Raw genomic sequence first — 27,262 nt, 5'->3', positions numbered from 1 at the left:
TTCTGTGTTCAGAGGATCTGGTAATCTTCATTCCAGATCAGTGTTTGCAGTTATGGTTTTATATGAACTACTCTTGCTCCCAGAAATCATTTATGAGGCCAAATAAAAGCAGAACTAGCTCCTAAAAGAATCTTGATTCCTGACTTACACAACAAAATGGTACAGATTTAGTGCTAGCACCTCCCTTGAAAAGCAAAAATAAATTACAAGAAAGGGAACAGTAATCATAAATACCAATTTGGCTCATTCAAGCATTCAAAGCTGGTTACTGTTAACAATTGTCCTGGACAAAAAGTGACCACGTGAGATACAGAGGACGTTTTTATGGACATTTTGTGCTTGGGAGAGGAATCAGTCCTGTCTCCATGCTGCACACTGAAATCAGAGCACCACAAATTCTCTGGGATATGTTTGGGATGGGGAAACCAAGAACACAGTCTCCTCAAGAAAATGTAATGCTGCCATTATTGGAGTGCTGTAGATACAGAGGTGTTTGATAAACAGGTACATAAACCCCCGGCTACTGGGGCAGGAGGCTGCTCCCATTCCCCTCCCACAAAGCCAACTGCAAAGGGAACAGGTTGGAAATTGAGCGTGGCAATGAAGAGAGGGTTAATTTCTTTTGTCTCGTTCCCATCTTCTGTCCTTTTCCCTGCCATTTGCACTCTTCCTCTCTCTCCTTGAGCGCAGAAGGAACACACCTCCATTCCTCCACTGAGGGTTTATCCAGGAGGAAACGCGTTAGGTCGCCATCACATTCTAGAGGGACGCGAAGTTTATAAATACAGCAGGGCCTAGCGTTACGAGGAAACATTTTATCAGAGAGCCCCGAACTGACGATTCAATTATTTTTCAATAAAACATCAGGGGAATGCGCAAACAGCTGCTCACATCCTTCCACACAGCAAGTCAAACTTCAAGGGGAACAATAGCTGGCGAAAGGGGAGCCATCGCGGAGGCGGTGACAATGGGTTTCCTTACTCGGGGCTTTGTTTGATTTCCCCGTCTCAGTTTTGAACTCCCTCCGCCGGAGAAAGGCGAGGGGGTAGGACGGGGAGAGAGGGAAGCAGGCAGAGGGGAAGGAGGGTCAGTGGGAGTTAAAGCCTTTTGCAGCCTTTCTCTCCCATTCATGTGGTAATTGGGTGTCAAGCAGAGATCAGTAAGATGGAGCCCGGCCTCTGTGCCCGGGTTAAACTGCAGCAGAAAGAAAGCGGGAGCTGAACCGATGGAGGCCTGAATGTCATTAGGGCGGGAGGAAGCGCCTCTCCCCCGGGAGCCCTTCTGCCGGGGTGCTGGGCTGGGGGGGCCGCTTCCCATTCAGGGCATCCCTGAAAGCGGCCAGACAAAGCGGGAGGGCGTCCCAACAATGCCGCACCCCCGGCTCTACCTTCAATAGAGAGCTCTAAACAGGCGTTTAACCTTCAGAATAGCTGAAAGTGATACTCAAAGCTGAGGGGGTGGCTCGCCCGCCGCTGTTAGCCTCTTCCTGCGGCCGAGCCGGCGGCCACTCGCATGGCCGGGGGCAGGAGGAAGGCTCCGGCTGCCCTCACTTCCTCGGGCCCCTTGGCACAGCGCTGCGGGTGTGCCGGGCCCCGGGCAGGTCGTGGGAGGTGTCACCTCCAGGGCAGGATCAGGCCACAAATCCTGCCTGGGATGCTGGGGACCCCGGGAGGCTGCTCCGCACCGTCAGGGATGGGACTAGAGGAAGGCAGGGCTGTATCAAGGAGGGGGATGCGGCACAGTAGGGGTCATATCCCACTTCACAAGCCTGGGATCATCTGACGAGGGATCGGGGAAGATCTGGGCAATGACCCACATCCTGAGCAGGAATACATTCTGGACTTGGATAGCATCACCATCGCCTGCAATTCCTGGGGTTGCCAGCCTGTACTGCATGATCTCAACTGCCAAAGCTCTCCCAGAACCTGGCCTGCCATGATTTTGTGCCTTTGTGTGGATTTTTAGTGAGCTAAGAGAAAAGCAGATCAAACCCAAGGTTACTTTGGAAGGTGGGATTTGCCACTGAAATGGGCCAGGCTCAAAAAAAGCAAAGCAGGACCCATCCCTGCTCCCTGAGCCTCGCTCAGCTACACAGTCCAGCCATCCTGTGCTGTCCAGGAGCTCAGCAGCAAACAGCACTAAGGACATTCTCTTCCCTTCTGAAGCCTCTCTGCTTTGGGAAGGAAAGCTGCTGTCCCTTCCCTCTCATACAGCACGATGAGACATTCACAGACCATCATTTTGGTGGAATCCCTGGCCACACAGTCCCTTCAAACTGGAGAGGGAGAAGCCACTCCTGGCTCTGCTCCTGGTTACACTGGAACCACTCAGGGGAATCAAGTATTTCCATTTCTAAAGAGTGCACCAAAGGATAGTCTATTTTTTAGTCCAGAATATTTCCCTGTCACTGCTTAAAGGCAAAGCCAGCTCCCCATAGTGCAGAGGAGCAGGCAGCTGTCATTGTTTGGGAAGGCTCTGGCACACCAAGAGTGGCAGGAGGAGGTGGAGAGATGCAGTGTTGAAGATTGTCAGACTTTCTCAGCAGCAGAAATTAATTTCACCCAGAAAGATTCTGAGCAACTTGCAAAGCCCCCATCTGCATTAAGGCTAAAATACATTCCAGTTTTGCACACTAAGCACGGCCTGGCTGGGCTGGACCTAGAGCAGACCAGAAAAAAAGTTGCCACATTTTTTGTCTTGATATATTGTCACTGTCCAGGACACAGGGTCTGGGAGAAGCAGTCATCTCCATGGGGAAGAGCACATTTGGTTTGTAAAGCTCTTTGGCTTTGCTTAAATTAGCAGTTTGATAATAACCCTGGAAAGGATTTTAATGTTTTCTTAACCTCATGCAAACAGAATTTTAAGTGTTTTAATTAAAACAGAACAATACCTCATACTTTATGTATAGGACTTTTATCTACATGCAGCTGTTGAGCCAGACTAGTGCATTGATCAAAGGGGAGGGATGTCTCACAAGGTGTCTCTAATCATAGAGGATTCAATTAGCCTCCTCCTTAAAACTGCACAAATAAAAAGATATTTTAAAAAATCAGACTATGATTAAACACTGGCTACTTCATTCCAAATACCTCTGCTGGAAGTGTTGTGTCTCAGCATTGATCCCAGGCTCAGCACCACACCTGCACTTCTATTTCTGGGCAAAGAGCTGCAGGGACACTTCCACATCAACTTCATTTTTTCAGAGGAGCTGGAACTTTAGAAAGGCCCCAGGATTTCAACCCAAAGCTGACAGCCAGTGGAAAACCTCTAGTTGGTGTAGCTGGGTGTTTCAGGGAATCCTGAAGCACTGCCAAGTGCACACAACGCTCCTCAGTCAGGACAAACAGCGCCAATGGTGAATGGTCCCTGGGCACCAGATCTCCAGAGGGAACCAACCCCCCACACCAGCCTTGCTGCACAAGGGGGCTCCTTTGAGCTTAACTTGGATGTGAACACACCTCCCTGGGGCTCCCCTCTCCCTGGGAAATGCTCTGGCACAGAGGTGTGTGTGGCATGGGCACGCCCCAGCCCCCCAGCACAGCCCTGCAGGTCTCGGCTATCGATGGGCTGTGTACCAGAGCCCTCTGTGATGTCTTCTGAGCTCTTTCCCAGTGACCCAGCACCTCCCATCTCCCAAGAGCAGGAGCTCTCACCTCAGGGGGGGCTTCATCCTGCTCCTCTTGCCTGAATGGTGCAGCTCCCCCTCCTCACAGCCAGCCCAAAATAAAGGGCTTGGGGTGAGCTCCCAGCTATGCTCCAGACAGAGCCCAGCTCCTGACTTGTGTTGGCACCAGCAAGGGCTAAATCCTGCTCCTCTCACAGGCCTATAATTCCCATCCATCTCCCAAAACCCAGCAACTCTAGCCAGTCTCCATTTGTATGGGCTCACTAGCAGACAAGTAACAGCCATATTTCCATAAGCTTCCAAAGCTATTCCCATCTGTATTTAACAGGCAGTGCCCTGAATGCATAATTTCCTTGGTAGGCTTTTTTAACCTACCCTGCTCTCGGACAGACAGAAACACAGTGCTGAGTTTTGCCATGCAACCCCTCTTCAGCACAGCCATCTCCTGCAGGGAGGGAGTACAGTCCCCCTGTATCCTCCTCCACCACTCCAAACCACCCATCTCCAGATGACCACCCCCACGTCTGACTTCAGGGAGGCCAAGCTTTTCTTCGCTGCCTTTAGCAGAAGGCTGGATGAGGCCTGGTGGTTCAGGTCGCTGCCCACCACCCCCCTGGCACAGCTCGGTGACCTGGCTGCTGCCCAAGTCTCCATCAGGCACAGTCTCCAGCCAGGAGCCTGAGCACAGAGCACACCAGTGCCTGGGACTGCCACCGGCCTCACACCCAGCCCCATCATCTGTATCCAAAACTCAGGCACCCACCCTGAGTGGTACCCTCCCACTCCAACATCCCGCGCTTGCAGGGGCCAGAGCAGCACACGAGGGCTGTGACAGCCCCGGGAGCGTGTCCCCCCGAGGGGAGGCGTTTGCCGAGCCCAGCCTGCCCTCCTCTGGTGGCTGCGAGCGGAGCAGGGCCCGCAGGTGGGAGCAGAGCACCTGCAGAGCGCTGCACTCCCTGCACCAGCTCCCCGGCCCCTAAATATGATCCCTGAATGCATAATTTCCTTGGTAAATTTCGTGGCAAAGCCGCTGTTTGAGGGCTGAGCCCCCCGGATGCTGCAGGGCTGTGGGGATGATGTCTGTTTTCTACCAGCTGCTTTGGGACAGAGGCTTGTGAGTGTCCAGGGGACTGAAAAACTAAAATCAAAGCTTTCAGCTTAGAGATGCTGGAGAAGACACCCATTTGAACATGTCCAAAGGTAAAGTTGATATATAAAGGATGCAAATTTCCAACACTCTTCTTATGGTGTGGTTCACCAGGCAACACATTTCACTCAGGCTCATGGAAGACATTTGTCCCTGCCAACCCCATACCAAGAAGGAGTCAGGTTCTCCTATCACCAGGGTTGGATGCAGAAGGTGTAAAAGATGGTTCTGGCAGCAAGGGAAGTGGAATGGCTACCATAAAACTTGTCTGCAAGGGCAGAAATGAGCTGGGAAGTTCAGCATGGACAAACACAGAGAGAAGCAGCAGGAAGAGGAAATAGAGAACAGGAGAGGGGTGGAAGAACCACATGTCCAAGGGAAAACAGGGAGAACTGGGCCAGAACAAACTGGGATGGCGATGCTGAGGACAGAACAAGGAAAAACAGGGTGTGGAGAGTTAGTGGAGGAAACTGGGGAGGGTCTGATCAACATGTTGTGTTCACACAGTCATTAAATCCAGCAGCAAGGGGCTCGTTCCCCCTGCTCTAAGATGAGCCAAAATGCACACAGGGAGGTGATGCTCTGGAGTGGCAGTTCCCAAACCAGCAAAGTCCCCCACCTTCCCTCACAAAGCAGGACTGTACAAGGAAGAGGTAGGAAACAGCAGCATAGACCCATACTTGTGTTTAATTGTGAGACCAGGACGGACTGAGGCAGGCAGGTACGTTGGTGTGGAAGCACAGCTAGAAGAGCAGACACACCCTGCCCTCACAAAAGACAGATGTCGTTTTAAGAAGTAACCCTGCTAAAAGCATAAAAACAAATTATTAAAAAAAAACCCCAAAAATAAAACAAAGAAAAAAAAAAACAACCCAACCCAGAGTTTTCTCTGGAAGAGAAATTTCTGCTTGTTTTCTGAGAACTGGAATTGAACATCGCAGCTGAGGCTGTTTCATATCAGACATAACATGGGGAATTCACATAGCACTAGTCAGGTGTTTTACACGGACATTTCAGTTCAGGGCCCTGCTCTGGTGCTGGAGACAGGGAGGGCTCTTTTGGGAAGGGATGCAGAGCACAGGAAATCAGGCTCTCACAGAGGCTACCCTCCAGAGAATGTTCTCTCCCCTGGCAAGTTACCTCCTGAGTACACCTAAGCAAAGGCAAACCTGGCCCTTCTTCCCACTCTCCCACTTGCTTTCTGCAAGGAAGAAGGTCCACAAAACAATGCATCCATAAAAGATGGAAGTAAAAGACCCAGAGAAGTGTCGGCAAGATAGTGGGATTTGCTCATGTCCTCCACCATGGAGCAAGGCCACAAGGACATTTACAGTTGCACCCACGCTGGAAGAGGAGAATCAGTCCCAGATGAGCATCCCACCTCCCTGTGAGAGAAAAGGATTCTCCAAGAGAGGACAGGTCTGGGCTATCCCTCCACCTACTGCACAAACCCGAGACACATTCAAAAGTACGGACAATAAATTAAGATAAAAAAAAAAAAAAGTCAGCGTGTATTATATATATATATGTATATACACACACACACACATATATATATATAGATATAATATAATATAATGTGCGTGTAATTGTGAAAAAGAGAAATGTAATCCCCAGGAGAGAGATGGCATGGCAGAAACACACTTCTGTCCCCCTCCTGAGCCCAACACTACCCTGCTCCCCTGATTCACAGCAGACACACAACACCAGCAAGGCCTAGCAGAGGGAAGGGGCTGTGCCTGGCACCCACCTTCCCTCTGCCAACTGGGTCCCTGTGCCAAGGAGAAGCTGGCTGCTTGGTAGAGAATTTGGGAAGAGCTCAGCACTGGTGCCTTCATGGCCTTCACAAGGAAGGGTTGCTGCAGGCAGGAAAAGGTAGGGAAAGACAGGAAAAGCAAAGTGGAATGGCAGGGGCACCCCACCCCTCCTAAACTGGCCAGGGTCCTGCCCCTCCCATGGCATGGGACCACCACCACTGTATGAAGCAGAAAATAAAGCCATAATGAGTCAATGCTTTGGTATGTGACCATCCCCCTCCCCTCAATCCCCTCTGTGTTCCTCCCAAACCCTTATCTGTAAAACTTGTCAAATAAAATCTCTAGCGTGCCTTTTATATCATTCTGTGAACCTTTCCTTCCCCAGTGCCTGCCTTGCCCCCTCTCCCCAGCAGGATTTGGGAGGTGCCTGGCTCGAGCCCCACCAGTTACAGCTTCTGGTCTCCCGACTGGATTCTGCTGAATGCTGCCTGGTCCAGTGGCAGGTAACAGCCTTGCCTGGAGTCCAGAAAATACAACCTGTCCTTCACCAGCGCGGGGTCAAAGCCCTGCTTCCGCAGCTCCATCTTCTGGAACTTGTAAGTGCCTGAAATGGGGAGAGAAGAAGGAGTAAGGGCTCACTAGCCACACACGCATCCATCCCCACCACACCTGTGCAGCCCCAGACCCAGCCTTGTGTTCCCAAGCCTCAAAACCACCTGAAGAACTGGCCATGGGCTCTGTGGGGAAGAGAAGCTTCATCCCCACCCTACAGAGGGTGTAACCAGGTTTTCCCCTCCCAGGGTCCCCTAGCTTCATGTCCAGTGTGAATGTGCATGCCCATGCCATGGCTCACTTGTCTTGGAGACTTCGTGCAGGAACCGCAGGAAGACGGGACGTGCATACAGTGGCAGGGCCTTTTTCAGCTTGCTGGAAAAGTCTTCTAGGTCACAGGAGTTCTCTGGGTCAGCAATGGCTGCCATTCCTGCCCTCCCTTCAATCCCTAAGAGGCAGAGAATGAAGAGCACTCAGACACACTGTCCCTGTAGCATCATCTCCCCTCTGCCCTGCACCAGCAAGACCCTGCTTTGTACTGAAGAGCTGGCATGTCCAGCTGTGTCACTGCTGTGTCATCACCCTGTGGCCAGGGCTACCAGTGACACCCCACAGTCACAGTCATGGCCAGAGAGGACACAGGGTCCTTATAAACCAGCCAGAATCAGACCAAAGCTTGAGAGAATGAGGAAACCCTCTGGTTCCTGCTAGCCACACCCCTTGTGGCCTCTTCCCAGCTTGCCCAGAGGGAGCCTCAGCCTACCCTCACTAATCTGGACATGTAGGACATGTTCACACTCAAGTGTTGGAGGCCTGCTTGCCACTCCTGATTGTCCACTTCCCTCTCACCTACCTGGGACCTCCACACCATACACCACCACGTCCGTCAGGTTGAGGATGCGGCTCAGCGTTCCCTCCACCTCTGTGGTGGAGACGTTCTCCCCTTTCCATCGGAAGGTGTCCCCAGTGCGGTCTCGGAAGTACAAGTAGCCATATTTGTCCATCACCAGGACATCCCCTATTGGGAAGCAATGAACAGGCAAAAATATGAGGTGTTGGCTAGGAACAACCCTGGAGCATCTCAGGGCAGTGCTGCTACCCTGGAAGAGTCCCCATTCCCACACAGGTGCCTTTCTCCTTCACTCCCAGCAGACAGAGGGGTCCTGCTGGCCTCACCTGTGAGATAGGCAGCGTCCCCTTTTGCAAACACGTCCCTGGCAATTTTCTTGTTGGTGGCTGACTGATTCAGGTAGCCATCGAAGTGCTGCAGAGGATTGCTCCTGACAATGCGACCCACCAGCTGCCCCGGCTCCCCTGCAGTGAGAAGAGGGGATGAAGGGGGGAAACACCACCACCCCTAGCCCCCCAAGCAAAAAGAGCATCTCATGGGGTTGGTGTGGTTTAACTGAGCAGAGACAAATCCAGGGAAATTATCCTGAGGTATCGTGAAACGCTCACAATCCCACTGGGCTGAGGAGATTTTATCCCTGTGGTTGTCCTCACCAGGTTTGCAGCTGATACAGACACCATCCGGCCCCCGGATCAGCTCCATAGTGTCTTCATCCACCTTCACCAAACCAATGGGGTGCACATTTGGCAGGATCCTGCTGTTGAAGCCACATGACCCAACCTAGAACAGAAAGAGCTCAGAGCTGTGGGTAGCAAGGACATTTGTCCCACCTGAACCCACTGCTCACACACTCCCAGAACACCACAGAGGTGGCACCACACAACAGCCAAAACCCCTCTGGGTGGATGGCAACGAGTGCCAAGGAGCAAACAGCCCATTTGGGTTTCCAACCCTGCCCAGGCCAGCTGTCACCCTTTGGGACATGAGGGAGGATTGTGGGGCCTTACGTTGCCGTCAAAGTTTCCCACGCTGCAGTTGCACTCGGTGGCCCCGTAGAACTCGGCCACCTGGGGGATGCCAAAGCGGGCCATGAACTCCCTCCAGATGGAGGCCCGCAGCCCATTGCCCACGGCCATGCGCACCCGGTGCTGCCGCTCCGTGTCCTGGTACGGCTGGTTCAGCAGGTAGCGGCAGATCTCCCCGATGTACTGCACGATCTGCGAGCAACAGAGAGGAGGAAAGACTCACGAGGATCCCTCTCCCAGGCCCTGGGTTCTCTGAGACTGCTTCAGGGCAGGAATGAATGGCACAACACACCCAAAGTTTGCTAAAGAGGCTGCAGTACAAAAGAGGAGTTCTGCTAACTCATGCAGCCTGTCCTTCCCTGGTTAACCCACCTCTCCAGGCTGTGAAACGCATCCACTATCTCCTGGCTAATGCTGGAATGTGAGGAGGACATGTGAAGTTACCAGCCCAGGTGGGAAGGACACAGCCCCACCACCCTGAAAGGCAGTCTGGACAGACAGAACCAGTCCAGGCCTCCCCCACTTTCAGCAACTGGGCTCTCCCCAGAGAGAGCTCTCTCCCTGGCATAGACCCCCAGGCTTCCTGCCCACTCCCCACAGGCTCCTTGCCTCATGGCCTCACCGTGCAGTTGTATTTCACACAGTCCTCCCAAAAGTGTGAGGCTGAGAACTTCTTGCGGATGACAACCGTCATGCCCTGCAGCAGGCACTGCCCAATCCCCACGATGTTCCCTGCAGAGAAGCAGCCAGGAAAGCCCTCAGTCCCCAGACACCTCCAGCCCAGCCCACCCACTGAAAGAACTGACAGGGCAAGGCAGAGGCCACGGCTGGCTCACAGCAGTGGGGGTTTGCCTGGCCAAAGCCCCCAGGGCCATGGGCACAATGGAGGAGACACATGGCAGTATCATGCAGGGCAGCACTTTGCACCTAAATATCCCAGCATGTCTCAGCCAGGCAGGCAGGCACTGCTTCCCCTTCCCCTAGACTTCCCCCCTTACTTTCCACAGGGAGCAGCAATAAGGAACAGGTATTCCAAAACCAGGGTAGGATAACGCCCTCCCCACACACTCCCTGCTCCAAAGGTCAGCCAGATCTATTCCTGGCTTCCAGGGAAAAGCAGAAAAAGCCTCAGTCACACACTGCAAGCAGCAGTCTCATCCTCCTTGACATGGAGATCACAGCCACACCAGCCTCCAGCCTGAGCCCTGGGCTTGGCTGAGGGCAGAGTCAGTCCCAGGATGCTCTGTATGGCCCACGTTACCTGCAGCGTGGTAGAGTGGGAGGCAGTCGTACATCACATCATCAGACCTCATCCGAAAACCGTAAAAAACCAAGCTGGACATGCGGAAGTACCTGAGGGGAGGGTGAGAAGGCATGTCAGGAGCAGGGTCAGGGCTGCTGTGCTAGGAGAGGGCAGAGCTCAGCCCCATCCTCCCCGAGCCCCTGCCCACAGCCTTACCGGCAGTTCACCACAATGGCAGCCTTGGGCAGCCCTGTCGTGCCAGAGGTGTAGATGTAGAAGAGTTTATCTGGGGAGCAATGAGGAGACAGGGTCACATTCCCAATCTAGGAATTGGGCATGTGACCAGGAACCAGGCCGAACCAGGAGAGGGGGACAATCAAAATTTAAACACTCTACTCTTGCCAGCTGAGCCAAAACTCTCAAGTAACAGCTCCAAGAACATGCTGGGATCACCCTGGGCAGATCAGGTTTGTTGGACACACTGAGGGTATGATAGGATACTGCTCCACACAGGGCTGGGCTTCCAACACTGGAGTAAGACCCACCCCAAACACCCCTTGCCAATGGCATCCCCAGCAGTCTTGCCAGAGCTATAACCAGCTGACCCTCAAAATCACCACCACGTGTCTGGCCCCAAGAGATGACCACATACCAAGAAAGCCCTTAGCAGGGGGAGCTGGCTGGTGTCGCGGGGCCATCTGCAGGAGGGGGTCCAGGTGTTTTGCACCAGGAAGCACGGATTTAGGATTTTCATCCCCGGACCAGAAGAGATGGATGGATTTATCCAGGGAGGGCTGCACTTCCTGCATTGCTGAGAAAATAAAGAGGGGAGCTGGAGAAAAGTGGCAGGGTGGCTACAGCACAGAGACCCTCTGCCCTCCCAGACAGCCTGAGGGACACCCCTCTGTGTGTACCCCCACTGTGCTTGGCAGAATCCCCAATGGGCTCACAGCCATCCCAAGGCAGATGTTGTTCCCATGAATAACAGATGCTGGGGCCACAGCCCAGACCTCTTCAGGGACCAGAAGATCCTGTTTTCCACCTTTCCCCATCCAAAACCTCTTTGGTGCCAAGAGGTCTGTTGACACTGTCAACCTCAGAGGTGTGGGCTGAAACACACAAGGAACTGGAGCCAAGGTGCTGCAAGGATGTAGCAACAGCCATGGAGAGCAAGGGGAGGTTCCTCCTGTGCAGTGGGGCAGGCCTAGTCTAACCCAGGTCTCCATGCTGGGAATAGACTCCAGAGACACAAGGATCCTCATACCCAGGCTGACCTGCTTGAGAGGCAGACAGCACTGCACTCCAGATCCTGCCCAGTGTCCAAAGGAATCAACAACAATAAAAAAACCAAACACAAATCAAATCCCTGGATGATTCAACTGGCCATTCTCTTCCAGATCTCTGTTCTGTGGTGGGCAGGAAAGGAACACTGAACCCACCAACTAGACACACCTCCCTCCAGCCCAAAGCACTCCCAAAACATCTGCCAGCGCCTCACCTTCCATCATCTCCACCCCAAAAACCACAGCTTTGGAGCTGGAGATGGTGATGCAGTGCAGCAAGGCGTCCAAGCGCAGGTGGGAATTCACCAGGGCTGTCTCCACCCCGATCTTGGCCAGCCCGAGCCACAGCCCCACGTACTGGTTGCGGGACTCCATGAAAAGCGCCACCACGTCCCCCGAGCGGAAGCCTTGGCCGTAGAAGAAATTGGCCACCTGGTTGGAGTACTCGTCCAGCTGACGGAAGGTCCAGCTCTCGCCTGTGCCTTGGAAGATCAGCGCTGTCTTCTCTGGACACTTCCTTGCGGTCTTCTGGAAGATCTTGGCGATGGTGTTCTTCTCCCTCACGTGCCTCCATACCTGCCACTTCACCCGCAACAGTACCAGCCCCGTGCTGCCAAAGGAGGGGGATCAAGAGGGCAGCTGCTCAGTGACCCCTGCAAAATCACTTCCTCCAGCAAAGCCAGCACAGCACAAGGACCTTCCAAGGAGCTGCAAGAGCCCAGCACTGAGGTCAGCAGCAGCTCTGCGTGCTCCTCTGAGCAGTGTGCACATAGGCAGAACACATCTGCAGAGAGGCTCACAGCCAGGGACTGATGGAGGCCAGGGAGAGATGTATTTGGAAGTCTGCAGACAGGGATGTCCCCGATCAAAGGGACATTTTTGAGCCTCGTGTGCTCTCCAAGAGGTACCACCACTCCCTCCTCCCATATCCTTGCCAGGAGCTGGCACAGCCTGATACCAACTTAGAACAAACCCTGCACAGGGACCTGGTGCTACGCCAGCAGCTTTAGGGACAGGGTGAAGTACAAGGTCAACAGACTTTGAGTTCAGCTGTAAATCTATCCTTCTTGCGAAGAGTTTGCCCAAGAGTTTGGAGTCACCCGGACACGGCCGAGGGAGATCTCCTTCCACCCAGGCCAGGTGCCAGCAGAAACCCAGGCTGTGCAAGGAGTCAGGGACTGTGCTCACACATACACATACACCAGGGCAGAGCAGAGGGCCAGGGGTGGATGGCTGGACCATCCCAGCCAGGACACCTACCTGACATCCCTTGGTAATGTCTTGAGGAATATGAGGAAGAATTCCCATCCACCAGATGCCAGGTAGAAGATGAAGAGAGCAGGGATGGCCTGGATCCAGGACAGTTCCAGAGTGACCCTGAAGAACAGCAGCACAGCTGCAAAAGCAGCCAAACGCAGCATCGTGGCCTGCAGGGAGAGAGAAACCACGGCCATCAACCCACGCACCATGGACCTGGTGATAACAATCCCATGGGCGTGGGATGCCTGAGCAGCCCCCAGTTTCCTGGATGAGATCCCTGAGTCATCAGTCCTCCTGGCAGTGAGGATGTAACCCAGCAGCCCAGAGCTCCCAGAGATGTAACTTTATCTGACCCTGGAGATGACCTCCAATTGAGCCATCAGGTCGGTATTGCCTGGTGCAAGCCGAGAGCCTGGCCATTCCCACTTGGGGAGCCACATCCTGCACACCAGCCAGGGGTCTGGCCACGCCCCAGCAACATGAGATGCAGGACAAAGTCACTTCCATGGATGCGTGAGCAAAGTCATGGCAGGAGGCTGTGTACAGATGACTGGAAGCCTCCACTCTACCCCAGAATCTCTCTGTCCTTAAAATCCAGAGTCTCCCAGGCCCCGGGCATGAGCTCTCCTGCATGCCTGGCTCCAGGACATCCATCACAGCTGTTGGAAGAGCACAGCTTCACATGCTACCCGACACAGCTCAGACAGGATCAGGGACAGGAAACTCAGTTCTTTGAGCTCTGCTTGTGTTTGCAAACCCTCATGTTGGCGGGCAGTTTCCTGGCCTAAATAGTCTGGAGACATTGCCAGAGCAGGTCACGGATGAGGCCAGGCTAGAGTGGGCAGAACAAGGGCTGTCGCTGTTGCCAGGAGTGCCCAGGCCCCTGTCCCATTCCCTGGGGACAGTGAGTGTCTCTGGTACTTGTCCCTCCAAAACAGCATCCCTGTCCCCATCCCAGACACACCCCAGAAGTAGCTCTGAGACTCAGAGATGGTGATCTAGCAATGGCTCTTTTCAGGCAATAGCATTGGGAGGAGGAAAATGACAGAGATGTGACCCTCACAGCTCCTAGATAAAACTGGCCCTTCCTGGCATGGACACATGCCAAAGAGGAAGGAAACATCTGCATCATTTCCCTCTTGAAGACTGATTCCCTGCTCTGAAGCTGGAAGCCCTGCAAGGGCTTTTGTACAACTGGTGGGGCTGGGAACCACACTTGTGGCTTTCCCTCTGTTCTGAGCAGTCCCCTCAGATCCAAGAAGCTTCTGTGGATTTGACACCAGATGCTGGCAGGGTGGGAGCCAAGGCAGTGCCACATGGTCAAATGTCTTGTTTGTTGGCTGTCCCACCTGTTAGCTGTGCCACCAGCAGCAGGCTGGGATGCATCAGAGCACAAGACAACACTCCCAGGGGGACACTTGGAGACATTTTGCCACCCATAGCCCTTACCCTGAGATTCCCTCTTGTGCCAGTGACCTCTGAACACTCCCCACCAAACACCTATCTCCCAGACGTGATGTCCCACAAGACTGTCCCTCTGCCTTTTAGCAGGTCAGGACTCACTGTGTTTCTGCCTGGGAGCCTCTCTCTGCACTTAAACAGGGCAGCTTTTAGATCACCATCAAACTGCTGTGCCTCAGCTGGGACCTGGGCTCTCCGTTACAGCCTCACACCAGCCAGATGTGGAGAGGCAGCAGCGGGGGAGCCCCACTCTGTGTGGGCAGCAAAGGGCTTAATCTCCCGCTTGAAGGCAAGGCAGGCTCAGGCAAGCCCCTGTTATCCTCTGCTCATATCTCCACCTCACTCCGGCATCCCGGTGCCTCCTACGGAGATACCCGGGGAAAGATTCCCGAGAGATACCCGGGGAGAGATTCCCGAGAGATACCCGGTGTGTCGCTGCCAGAGACCTCCAGCCCTGCGTTACAGATTCAGGTCTTGTCCAGCTGCATCAGCACAGAGGAAACGGAGCCATGCCTGTAGCTCACAGCCAGCAGGCACCGAGGCAAAGCGCGGGGATCCACCCGGGGAGCAGCGAGCCCGAGGAGCGGATCCCAGGGGGGACAATGGGCATGTGGCCGGGCTGTGAGAAGCCCAAGCGCCATTGGCACCTGGGAGGCACCTGTCCCCCACCTGCCCTGGGCAGGGCCCCCCGAGTCACCCTCCTGAGGACCGCAGCAGGGAGGTCGAGCAGCGCTGCCCAGCCCCATCACACGAGGCAGAAAGGCCGGGATGCAGCCAGGCCCCGCCACCCAACGCCGCCAGGCCCCGGAAGCGCCCGGGCACAGCCGCTCACGGCGGGGCGAGGGCCCGTGGCGCGCTCGTGGGGAGGCCAGGGGACGGAGGGACCCCGGCGCTTGCCACGGTGCCCCACGAGGAGCCTCGGTACCTCATGCGGAGAGCGGAGGGACCTTGGTGCCGCCCGCAGGGCCGAGGCGCCTGATGGGGAGCCCGCGGGGCCGCCCGCGGGGAGGGAGCGCGGCCGCCGCGGCGGCGCCGGGGGCTGACGGACCGGGATGAGGAGGATGGTGCCACGCTCTTACCGGACTCCGGGGCGTCCGCTGAGGCCCGGCCACCTGCACCGGGAGCGGGGCCCGCCCGGCTCTGCGGCAGGGGCGGGGAGGGGCGGGCAGCGCGGGCCGCCGGGAGCTGTAGTCCCGCCCGGTGCACCGGCCCGGCCCCGCAGTGACGGACGCAGCACTGAGGAACGGTGGCGCGGGCGGGGCGGGCGGGGCGCGGGGAAGAGGCGGTGAGGGCGGCGCGGCAGAGCGAGGGCTCTGTGGCGCAATGGATAGCGCATTGGACTTCTAGCGTGTGACGGGAGTCATTCAAAGGTTGTGGGTTCGAGTCCCACCAGAGTCGCATTTTGCTGCCGGGGCGCGGCAATCGCTGCCGGGGCTTTGCGGCTGCACCGGGCCGGGAGAGCCGCGGCCGCCCCCGGGCGCTGCCGCCGCGCAGGGTCCGCCCGTCTGCCGGAGAGCGCGGAGCGGGGTCAGGGGCGGCCCGGGCACCGGAGGAAAACCCGGCCCTAGCGGGGAGCGTACCCAGCATCCGTCCCAGCATTTCAGGAGTTAACTGTTACCGCAGTTAACTGTGGTAACGGCCCCGCAGTACGGGCATGGTGGAGCTGCCACTTGCCCACAGCGAATATATCCTCTCCAAAAAAAGCATTTTCATGTGGCTGGTGTCTGCCCGCCCCAAATCACCCTCTCTCTGCTCCCTCCTCTGCCGCCTGCTTTCCGCAGGCTCCTCAAGCGATGGCTGCAGGAACAGGAGCCACAGAGACTATTACTTGATCCGACTGAACAGATGCCGTTTAAAATTACATGATGTGCCATTTCTGTAGCGCTGGCACCAGCCCACTGAGCGACACGTGGCTGCACGAAGGCGGCACCACCAGCACTGACAGCCCGGACACTTCAAGGCCTCTTTAAATAACCCAACATGCAGCAAAAATATCTCTCACGGCCATCATTTCCCATGTTTCTTTGACTGCTGCTCACAGTTCCTGGAAGAAAATGTTTGCTGCCCTTTGGTTTATGCACCCCAAGGCTCTGACGTTTCTGGGTCATTTTAGAGGGAAATGTTCCTTTCATCTCGACCACTGCACTAGGATAACCCCCAGTTATCCTAGTGTGTGTTTTACTGGCAGCTAAAGGATGTATTTATATACTGACTTTTCTTATCTGTTTGAAATAACTCTGGGGACCAAGGGAGGATTTGGAGAAAAACCCAAAGTCTGGCTCATGGGGTGACTGATGCAGGGAGAAGTTAGAAAAAGGAAGTCTAGGGGGCAGGAAGAAAACCTGCTGGAGCCAAAGAGGGGTGAGGTTTCACATCAGATCTCTAGCTCAGGAGGGGAGATGGGGCAAAAGGACAGGGGTAATGAACTACAAGCCCCAGTGTGGATTTATTAAACAAGAAGGAATTCCAACAGCAAACACACATGAACAAAGAGCCCCTGGCCTCGTGGCTCTTTGCCATCACATCCAACAGCTCTGCTCACTGGCTGCTGGCAGTCTGGAGCACAGTTTAATTAACCCAGACAGCAATCAGCTCCCAGACACAGCACCAGCAGCGCTGTTTCTGCACTCACTGGATTCAATCCCGTAATCCCAACCGTGTCATTTTGTTGCCCAAGGAGGAGATGATTCCTACTGAACAGCCAGCACAATCATGTGGATTTCATCATTTTTGATGGGGAGGGACTACAGAGAGACACAGCAGATTGGGATCAGCTCTTAAAACAGCCAATCCAGGAGGGAAAATATCCAAAGGTATTTCCCTGCCTGCCCTGTGGGCACAATCACACACTGCCTGGTCTCTGAGGCAGGAAGTGAGGCACAGCCCAAGGTGACCCAACAGGAGACCAGTTAGGCACCAGTAAAAAATGGGATTTCACCACTGCACACACCAAACCTGCCCCTGTGCTCCTCTGGAAAATCATGGGCTTAGCTCCAGTCCAGGGCAGCACAACATTTGAAGCCTCAGTCTTCCCAGGATGGGAAGGGTGGGAGGAAGGATTTACCTGCACAGCCCTGGGGCTGCAGAAGCCCAAGGCCAAGGTTTGCTGCAGTGTGCTCCCTCCCCATCCCAGTATTTGGGAGCATCAGTACTGGAATGCTGCTGCTGGGAGAGCTGAGCAGCCAGACCAGCTGGCAAAGGCACATCTGACCTTGACATCCCTCAACCAAAATCACAAACAGCAAAAAAGGTCGAGCTTTTGTCACAGCCCAGGGGGGTGCCAGTTGGCCCCTACCAACAGACTGGTGCCAGCTCTTGGCAGGAGAAAACACAGCCCTTGGGTCCATGGTGGAAGAGCTACAGCCATGCTGTGCTCCGGGCAGGGCAGGAGGGTTTGGGGTGTGGCTGGGGCTGCTGGCTGCCAGCAGGGATCCCCGGGGCCCTTCCCCACAGCAGCTCTCACACTCGGACAGCAGGGGGAGGGAGGATGCCGAGCTCCTCCCGCAGGGACTCCACTGGCTGCTCCCAGCGCTGCTCGTAGTACACGTTCAGGACACAGCTGGCGTTGAGCCCGCTCCGAATCGCCCAGGGAACCAGCTCGGTGGCCAGGACCTGCAGCTTTCTGGAACAAACAATACAGGTGGTGGCAGTTTTGATACCCACATGTTGTTAATTCCTTCTCCAAGTCCCCATTGTGGGCTGATGCCAAGCTCACATGTCCCATGTATCCCTTTAACTTTCTGGCATCCCCACTTCTTAACTCACAGGGGAAACTGAGGCACAGAAGAGGATGGTGTGCCAGGAGGTTACAGTCAACACCACCCCAAGGCCAGAACTCAGGTTCTGCAACTGCTGGGCCACAAAAACAGATGTGCTGGGGCAGGGAACAGCTGTCAGTGTGGTGAGGGTCCTGCTGGCCCTCAACACATGCCCATCCAAGGCTTGGAAATTGCTCCTGCCTGGCACAGGGGAGCTGGTGTTGAATGCAGATTAAGCACCAGGTTCTCCTTCAGTGACAAGGCAAAGCTGTCACCACTTCCTTGGGATGTAGGGACAGCAGTAGGCTCATGGAGGGATCTGTGACTGACTTCCCACTGCAAACTAGCAGTGTCCCCTCTTTGTCCTCAGTGGACACGGGAAAGCAGCACACAGGCTGGGAGTGCCCAGGGCAGGGACTGGGCACCTACCGTGTGCTGAGCCGGGCAGGGCCGAACGCTGCTCCCAGGACACACATGGGCAGCCCCGTCTGGATGGCTTCAAACCACTTCACCACCACCTCACCTGGGGGAGCAGGGAGCTTGTGAGCAGACAGAGCACCTGGATCAAGGGCAGCCAGGGCTGTGTGGATCCTCAGCACAGGCTGTACATCTGCCCTTCTCAAGGATGGCTACTTGGGAATGCTTCCTAAGTCTGGCCATGGCTTCATCCTGTGCCAGGATGGGCCTTGTAACACACCACGCACCCACCCCAGAGGGATGGCACCCCCCAAGCCCTGGGAGCTTGGGGAACACATCCCAGGCAGTCCAACTCCCTGCAGACCTTGGCAATACAGTGCCAAGGCCCGATGCTCTGTGTGGGTCTCCCAGCACAGGCCTTTTACAAAACTGCCTGGACTCAGGCAAAGCCTGAAGAGACCTGTCATGCTGGTCCCCACAGGTACCAGCAAGGCTGCACCTGTGACTTGCTATTGAGTCAGACACAAAATGAGGGCAAAGGACACAGAGACGTGCAGATAAGGAGCAGCCAGGAATTCCCTTCTGCCTTCACACAGAGCTTGCAAAACATCCCTCCCTCTATGCCACCCTCCCTGCCAGGCAGAAATCACTCATCCAGTGCCTGCCTGTGCCCAGGGCTTGGGCAGAGCATCTCCCAGCAGGGAAAAGGTGACATCTCATGGCCTCTTGATCACCACAGAGCCAGTGATGTAGGACAGTGATGATGTAAAATCCTCCCCTCCGGGCTGAGGATCAGGGAGTCCGGCTGGCCCAGCCTGCTCCATTTCTGGGAGGCAGCCGAGGACAATCAGTGGGTTTGGGCTCCCTGAGCCCACTGCTGCTCACCCAGCATGTTGGTTGGCATGCCCAGGAGGGTGTGCATCAGGTCATGGACCTCCCGGTACCGCTGGATCACGTATGCCAGCTCTTCATCATCGACAAACTTGGGCGGCATCCGTGTGTCTGGAGAAACCTTCTGCAAGTCCAAAGAGGCCCAGCTCAACTCTGTGGCTCCAATCTCACTTGTGCTCCCAGCACAGGGATCAGCCACAGAAATCTGCACCCCACGAAACCCCACACTCACATTGTCCTCCAAGAACCGGACATACTCCCGGCCCAGCGAGCCCTCCGGCAGCCCCTGCAGCCTGGCCACGTCCAGGGTGGACAGACGGATGCGAGGCTGTTCCCTGGAAGCAAAACACAGGTCAGTGAGACTCCCAGTGAAATCCACAGCAGCAGGTCCTGCAGAAAAGGAGCCCTTGGAAACCCCCACCTCTGCCTCTGCCCATCCGTGCTATTTTCCTTGTGCAGATCCTAACTGCTCACTGCAGGGGCAGCACTGTCTGCACGTCTGTTGCAGAGGCTGGGACATGATTTCCTTAAAGGATCTACCTGAAGCCTTGGCAATAAAAGGGCCTTTATCTTGTGTGCTTGTAACAACTCTGGTGGGAAAAACACTGGTGTCCCCTGCACTGAAAAGCTGCTGCTGTGTGGGCTGCCAGCCAGGCACAGACCCCAACAACAGCCACCCCTGAAGAGCAGAGAAATTTAATGCCCCTGCAAAGCAGCCAGAGCTTCAAAGGAGCAACCCCAAAGAGGAGAAGGAATTTGTTCTGAGCACAGGTTTAATTTCAATCCTGCTCAGGCTTTCACCACCAGCCACAGGGCAGCCACAAAGAAAAAGGTCTCCTCTACAGGTTGTTGGCAAACAGGTGCCTCACAGCCTTGGAAGTAAACAAAAGCCCTTTTATTTTCATTCACAGGGTAAACTCTTCCCATGATAAAAGATCCAGGAGAGTGGAGGTTCGAGGGAGATAAGCATCACTGGCACCAGTTTCACACTGGCTGCAGGTATTTCCTTGTGTATTTGTTGTCAAAAGGACCTCAGCAGCTTGGGGGATAAAACCAGAAAGACCTGTGTGTCCAATTCAGACCCCTGCAAATCCCTGCAAAATCACAGGGCAAGGAGCAGGTGGGCATATTCCTTCCCAACCCTCTCCCTGGGCAGTTCTGCAGGGATTCAGCCCTATCCCAGTGCTCTGGATGTTTTACCAAGTCAATTTCTCGAGCCAGGATGAGGCTTTTGCCGTATGCACAAGCATATGGCAAAAGGCAACTTTTCTCAAGCTCCGATGTGACACAAGCAGCAGATGTGACACATAACAGGGAGTAGGGAGAAGGCAAGCAGATATACAGTGAGAGCTTGGTAAGCAAGAAAATCCCTCCTGGTCCTCAACCTGGCTGCACTCAACAAGTCCTTGCAGACATGGAAGCAGAAGTGATGGAGTCTTAAAAAAGAAAACAAGAGAAGTGGCCTCATTTCAGCTTGAGCCAGGAAAAAAAATATGGAAGTGTTTAAGGAGGAGGAGACCAGCAGAGACAGTCTCCAATGCAAGAAAATGCAGCAGCAGGCACAGGGAAGAAATCCATGGATGTAGTGTGTTCCCATCACTGCTCAGCATCCACATCCATGGATTTCTCCCCTGTGCCTGCTGCTGCATCTCGTGGTGCTGGCAGCTGCCAGTTCCAGCAGTGAAGCAGAACAGACAGGCAAGTGGTGCCTGCCCTTAGATGTGTCACAGGGCTCCTGTGAACGTTAAAAATAAAGTTAGCCTGGAGGGTTAGAGCCACAAAACACTTGTGCTGCTTCCAAGGCCAAAGAACCTGCTTGGCCTCGTGTCTGCCACCCCACCACAAACCACAGGGCGAGGGAGGAAGGGATGGGGAGGGACGCACTGGAGGATGCGGTAACCTTCAGGGTGGTTTTTCATCTTGTCTCGCAGGTTTGGCAGGGCCAGGCAGCCTGTGGTCTCCCCAAGGACTGCCACCATGTCTGAAAGAGAGACCAGAGAGTGACACAAGAGCTGCTTTCGCAACACCCAGCTATCCTTGGTTGGCAGGTGAGGAAATAGGGCAATGAACCATTGATGAGGAGCAGGCAGGAAGCCTGTGGCAAAGTGGGGATCCCATAAACCAGAGATCTTCAGCTTCAGGGCTACTCTGCCCTGGTGTCACCCACATGACCCTTCCCGGGAATGGGATGGAGGAGCAGTCATGAGACCTGGAGGACTCTGGAGAAACAGACCGGTCTGGGTGGCATCACAAGGGGTCACACTGGGGCGTGTTTGGGTTTCTTCACTCCCTCTCTTTCACAGCCTCCTGCACCGGGTCAGTTCTCAGCCCTGCGCTTGCCCCAAACTCTCCTATGAAGCCTCCAGGCGGGAGGGAGCGGGATTTTCTGGACGCGGGTGGCAGGCGCTGCCCTCGCCGGCCTTACCGTGTCTGTAGGGGTCATAGAGCGCCATGACCGCGGAGCCGGCGGCCAGCAGCGCCTTCTGCAGCGGGCTGGTGGGGATGTGCCCGGGGTACAGCTGCTGCCACCCTTCCATCTCCTCCTCCTCCTCCTCGCCGCGTCCATCCCGGCCCCGCGGCTCGCTGTGGCTCGGCCGGGCTCTGCCTGCGGGGAGCAGCGGGTAAGGGAGCGGCCCGGGTGCGGGGCTGGCCCGGACGCTCCAGCGGCTGCGGCGGGAGGCACTTGCCTGGGCGAGCGGGACCCCTCCGCAGCAGCGGGACCCCCGCCCGCGCTGCCCGCAGCAGCAGCTGCCGCATCCCCGGGCCGGCCCCGCCGCTGCCCCGGAAGCGCCCGGCGCGGGGCGGGGCGGCGGCCATGGCGGCGGCCGGGCTGGCCGGGCTGGCCGGGCTGTTCGCCGTGTACAAGCCGGCGGGGGTGGCGTGGGGCCGCGTCCGGGAGGCGCTGGAGACGCGGCTGCTGCGCGGTGAGCGCGGGCGGCGGGACCCCCTGGACCATCCCATCCCAGGGGGCTACCGGTGGGGCCCGACCCGTCCCGTCCCATCCCCGGGGTTCGCCGGCCGGCCCTGACTCCCCCTCTCCGCCCGGTTCTCTTTCAGAGCTGAACGCGGCTCCGGAACGCGCCCCGCGGCAGCGAGTCCGCTTCCTACCGACCCCGGCCCCGGGCGGCGGCGGGGCCGTGGAGCTGGTGGCTGCCAGCGTGCCGGTGCTGGCCGACCACCCCCTCGGTAAGGACACAGCGGGGCCTGGGCCGGGGGACGCCGGGGACCGGTGGCAGCCCCGGGCAGGCGCTGCGGACCCGCTCCATCACTGTCTCCGTTGCAGTCCGAGGCCCGCGGTTCAGGAAGCTGAAGATCGGAGCAGGTCACCGGCTGGATGTGAAGGCCTCCGGAGTTTTCGGTGGGTGTTGTCCCGGGCCAGTACCGTGTCCTGCTGTCCGCGAGGTGATGGGTTTCCATGCAGGGAAGAAGGGTGGATGCACAGCCATTGAACTGCAGCAGCCCCTGGATCTCACAGCCCCACTGGGAGTTAAGTGCTAAAACAGACGAAATGGCCCAGCAAGCTGCTGGCAAAGCTAGATGGGAGAGACCCAGGCCCACCAGGTTCTGCTGGGGGACACCAATCCCCATGTCTGCTCCGCCACCTCAGCTGGCTTTGCTGTGGCTGGCACTGCTGAGCATTTGCCCTGAGTGCCCAGGTGGAGAGTTCTGGGGAAATCTGAGAGTTCTGGTCACAGCCCTGTAGTTTTCATGCCAGACAATAATCTGGGGGCTTAATTGCACTGCTCAGATGTGACTCCTAAGGAGATACAGCCCTGTCCAGTGGGCAAGAGTGCCGTGAGCGTTCAGTGCTGTGTAAATGCATATCAGTGACTTTTTGTGAGGCTGAGGTTCCATATTTTCTATGTTTCAGTGCTTGGCATTGGCCATGGGAACAAGCTGCTCACTGACCTGTACAACTGCCACCTCACCAAGGTAGGTGCTGGCTCTGAACAGAGCCCCAGAGTGCCATTGCACACTTGATCCTGCCCCAGTGGCCCAGGCCAGCCTTGTGATGTTGATTCTGCACTTAAGTCTCAAACCTACCAATGCTTTTGAGAGCTTTTCAGGGTCTAGAGTTTCATCCTTCACATGAGCAGCCACTTGTGGCCTTTTGAGTACAGGATGCTGCTGTCTTTGAATAGAACTCTCATAGCCTGCACTTCTAGCAGCTGCACGGTGCAGTACTGCTGCTCAATTGCTTGGAGCATTTTTTGGATAATTGCACTCTTTGTCCTTCTTCCAGGTTTATACTGTTAGTGGGCTTTTTGGTAAAGCCACTGATGACTTCTCAGACACAGGAAATTTAGTAGAGAAGACAACATTTGGTAAGAAACTGATTTGATGGTTTATTTTTTTTTTTTTTAACAGAACACCAAACTACAGGTTAAAGCATTTAATCAGGTGAATTGCACAATGACAAAAGCCACATCTTGCATGTCTTCTAGTCCTTGTTGATGTTGTAGTTCCCCCATTCTAAATCTAACCATGATATATACAAAGCCAGTGTGAATGTTGGGCACAGTGGTTGCTGTTGGGTTGGCCAGGACCCAGATCTCCTGTGAATCACACTTGCAGATAGCAGTTAGGAGATTTCATTGAATGAAAACATAGGATAAGAAAACTGGAGCATCAAGTTTTGGAATCAATTAAGCAAAATAACCTTTCCCTGTGCAGTTCAGCTCTGTGCTGCTCCATGTAGAGCCAGGGGAAGTGACTTTGCAAAGGCCACCTCTCAGCTCTCATCAGCCCCTTTTGATGTAACTGCCTGCCCGAGGGACAGCAATACCTCAGTGGCACTTTTCAGACTTTCCAGTTTCTGGATGGATAATTGAGACTTTGTTTTTGCCTTAATATTTGCAGATCACATCACAAGGGAGAAGCTAGAGCGGATTCTTGCTGTCATTCAAGGGACAAATCAAAAGGCCCTGCTGATGTGCGTATCCACCAGAGCAATGAGCTGATCTGACCCCACTGCCATGTGCTGGTCTTCCAAACAAATGAGAGGATTTTGTTTCCCATAATCAAAGTCTGTAAAGGTTGGAGTGCTAGCAAGGGGTAGAAAGGAGTTACTCTGAGTGCTCTGTGCTCTGGGGAGAGGTTGCAGTTAAATGTCCTTCTTGTATCCCAGAATCTCCAATCTGCTGGCTTAGAACCAATCTGCTGTATTAGGGTTGACAAAAATAACTTGTAGACATAACCAAGTACCTCCATCCCAAACTGTGCTACACTAGTGATAGTACATACACCACAAAAATATATGCAGAAACTCATTGGATGGTTTTAAGAATAAAAATTGCATCTCTGTTTTATTGGGGATGGACATATTTTGAATCTCTTTGAAGAAATTTCTAAGTGTTTCTGCTGCTCTCTTTTTTTCCTAGGTATTCTAACATTGATATGAAAACACAAGAGGCATATGAGCTGGCTGTCAAAGGGTTGATTCGCCCCATGGGAAAAAGCCCCCCAATAATCACAGCAATCCGCTGCCTCCAGTTTGCACTTCCAGAATTCCAGCTAGGTAGGACTGCCACAGAATGTATTGGGGAACTCTGAGTATGTATTATGGCAAATAAGTTGGTAAACTTTATTTTCTTACTTGTGATTTAATGCAAAATGAGTTGGTAGGAATTTCTTACCAATTTATAACTTCTCTGGTAAATCCAGCCAGCTCATAGCTTTTACCTTCTCAGTTCAGATCAAAACCCAAGGCTCAAAAATTTGCATCATGAATACTTATGGGGGAAATTCTTCTTAGCACAGTTTTTCAGTGTACTGCATTTCAGTGCTGGTTTTGGGGTTTTTTTTTTTAAGTGTCATTTGTTTTCCTGTAGCCAGTCCCCTTTCCCTCACAAATTATTTGTCTTGTTAAAAAAAGTGCCTTTTTGTCCCCTTTGAAGTACCTAAATTTCTACATTACTCTTCTATATCTATAGGTTTGTTTTCTAAAGTATTTATATATAAATATATATAAAAAATTAATAAATTTATATATATATAAAGTATTTATAGAGGGTGTGGAACACCCTGCAGTAGTCCAGAAAATCAGCATGCTCTTAGTGTCTTCTGCCAAACCAGTTCTTTCAGCGTAACTGTGAGTGGTCTGGATTTACAATGTCAGAGCTTGTGTCAAAGCTTTGCTTCTGAAGGAATGTCTCTGTCCTCCTAGAAATCCATTGCTTGCATGAGACTCAGCAGTACCTGCGGAAGGTGGTTCACGAGATTGGTCTGGAGCTGAAATCATCTGCTGTGTGCACACAAGTGCGGAGAACGCGCGACGGCGTTTTCACGGTGGATGACGCCCTCCCGAGAACTCAGTGGAACCTGCAGAGCATCCAGGAGGCAATTCGGAACTGTCAGCTCAAAGTGGAAACAGAGCTGGAGAAAACCCTGGCACATGAGGAGAACAGTCCTCTTCATCAGCTGGATGGGACACAGCTGAGCATGCTCTGCAGGAGCGTCCATGAGCAATCCCTGCAGCACAATACAGCAGCGACGTGCCAGCAATGTGATGGACAGCAGAAGGAAAGAGGTTAATTGCAGTTCACTTCCACCCTTTCCTTGAGATGACTTTTATCAGAGGCTTTTTTTCCTTCAGTGACAGGCTGTATCATTTTTTTTAAAGCATCACAAACAGTTCATAAACAGGAGGTAGCTTGTGCCAAAATTCTTGTTGATTTTGAGAACATTAGGTTGCTAAGGGATATAAAAACCCATTCCTGTATTGTTTAGCAGCAGGAAGTAGTATCTTAGAAAGCTGTATTCCCTTGACTGCACGTATTTGTTCCTTGCAACTGGCAGCATAATTTATCTGCTGTATGGATTTTACTTTCCCTGTGTTCTCCTGGAGTATTTTCTTTCCATTAGCCCTGCTCTCAGACACATGAGAGCTCAAAATCAGGCTATTTGAGGGATGTACAGAAGAAAACACAGCTTACCCAAAGCAATGCAAGGAAATGGTTTTATCCAGAGTAGGCATGTGATGAAAAGTGGCTTATAATAAGGACTAATGCACAGGATAGACAAAAAATAAAATGGAAAATGACCTAATGGGGAAGGGGTTGGTTCTTGGCTCAGTACTCATCCATGTACATTGACCCATAAAAACCCAGCAAGTGCTACTTTATTTTACCCTTTTTTTCCTGAGGAGCCAAGGGGGTTCAGTGGTCTCTTCTCCTTCTCTGCAGCAGCTCGTTGCAGACAGCAGGTCCTGCCCTTTGGTGAAACTGTAAACACTGTGATACCATTTGCCCTCTGTTAGCTCATTATAGCTGAGTCTGACTTTGCAGAAACACACTTTCTAAATTGAAGTTATATGTCTGGAATTACACTTACCATTATTGCACTCAATGGTTTTCCAGTTATTTACTTATTTAGTGAGTTTGGAGATTTATTTATGGAAAGCAGAAGATTTGTTCTGTTCCTCTCCTGGACTTGGACAAGGGCCAGCATATTTCATCCTCCAGGTTTCAGCCATAAAGGTACAAGAGTAACTCTGGGAGGAACGTTCACAGGGGCCATGATGAAGTACTTCAGTGGCAATGTGCAGTCCTGTCCTGAAGCATCCCAGGAGTTCTTAGTGCCTGGAATCTTTCAGTTCTGGGTTCCTCTGGGCTGCACAGAGCAGCCCGAGCAGCCGTGGAACGCAGCTGCCACCACCTGGCAGAGCCACCGTGCCAGCAGCAGGGATTCCCCAAGGACACTGTGCCCTGTCCTTGGATCTGTGGGTGTTCTCATCCTCCATGGACAAGGGATTGGGATCAGGGACCTTCCCTGGCCACCTGCCCAGTGCTACCTGAAGCATAAACCCATCCCTGCAACCACAAGCAGAACAGCTTGCACAGCTACACTGCAAGTTTTAACCCCAGTGCTCCTACATAATGGGGAAGAAAACGTGGACTTCTCACTCCTTGAACAACCTTCAGTAAGTCTGGTAATGGATTATACTTTACCTCCTCAGCTCACACTCACACAAACTGGAGAATTTCCATAC

The 27,262-nt window shown here is 54.0% G+C and overlaps 3 protein-coding genes and 1 non-coding gene across 7 annotated transcripts; 2 read left to right on the top strand and 2 right to left on the bottom strand.

The window, feature by feature from the left end:
- Positions 1-310: 310 nt before the first annotated feature.
- On the bottom strand, positions 311-15,426 carry SLC27A4 (solute carrier family 27 member 4). 4 transcript variants are annotated; one of them, XM_059864892.1, is made up of 14 exons: positions 15,286-15,426; positions 12,746-12,912; positions 11,701-12,095; positions 10,855-11,013; positions 10,419-10,488; positions 10,221-10,312; positions 9,582-9,691; positions 8,942-9,151; positions 8,588-8,714; positions 8,261-8,398; positions 7,938-8,102; positions 7,386-7,532; positions 6,976-7,136; positions 311-759 (listed from the first exon to the last, which is right to left on the bottom strand). In XM_059864892.1, the coding sequence occupies exons 2-13, from the start codon at positions 12,904-12,906 to the stop codon at positions 6,979-6,981; spliced, it is 1,932 nt and encodes a 643-aa protein (XP_059720875.1). In that variant the 5' UTR covers positions 12,907-12,912; positions 15,286-15,426; the 3' UTR covers positions 311-759; positions 6,976-6,978. The 4 variants fall into 4 exon arrangements, with proteins under 4 accessions (XP_059720875.1, XP_059720873.1, XP_059720874.1 ...); XM_059864890.1 differs by lacking the exon at positions 311-759 and adding an exon at positions 5,445-5,580; XM_059864891.1 differs by lacking the exon at positions 311-759 and adding an exon at positions 5,445-5,577.
- Positions 15,427-15,515: 89 nt separating this feature from the next.
- On the top strand, positions 15,516-15,604 carry TRNAR-UCU (transfer RNA arginine (anticodon UCU)). The gene is given in 2 exon segments: positions 15,516-15,552; positions 15,569-15,604. It is a non-coding gene; the product is annotated as a tRNA-Arg (tRNA).
- Positions 15,605-16,633: 1,029 nt separating this feature from the next.
- COQ4 (coenzyme Q4) lies at positions 16,634-22,065 on the bottom strand. Its single transcript, XM_059865021.1, has 7 exons — positions 21,956-22,065; positions 21,698-21,873; positions 21,157-21,253; positions 19,505-19,607; positions 19,267-19,396; positions 18,394-18,487; positions 16,634-17,828 (listed from the first exon to the last, which is right to left on the bottom strand). The coding sequence occupies exons 1-7, from the start codon at positions 22,027-22,029 to the stop codon at positions 17,666-17,668; spliced, it is 837 nt and encodes a 278-aa protein (XP_059721004.1). The 5' UTR covers positions 22,030-22,065; the 3' UTR covers positions 16,634-17,665.
- Positions 22,066-22,070: 5 nt separating this feature from the next.
- Positions 22,071-26,619, top strand: TRUB2 (TruB pseudouridine synthase family member 2). The gene is given in 9 exon segments (XM_059865020.1): positions 22,071-22,196; positions 22,330-22,458; positions 22,556-22,630; positions 23,144-23,205; positions 23,516-23,597; positions 24,133-24,205; positions 24,654-24,790; positions 25,439-25,696; positions 25,699-26,619. Coding segments are annotated over 9 exon segments (963 nt in total). The 5' UTR covers positions 22,071-22,087; the 3' UTR covers positions 25,737-26,619.
- Positions 26,620-27,262: the final 643 nt, after the last annotated feature.

The sequence above is a fragment of the Haemorhous mexicanus genome, chromosome 21, assembly GCF_027477595.1.
Source record: "Haemorhous mexicanus isolate bHaeMex1 chromosome 21, bHaeMex1.pri, whole genome shotgun sequence".
NCBI lineage: Eukaryota > Metazoa > Chordata > Aves > Passeriformes > Fringillidae > Haemorhous > Haemorhous mexicanus.
This window is presented reverse-complemented; position numbering and strand designations above follow the sequence as displayed.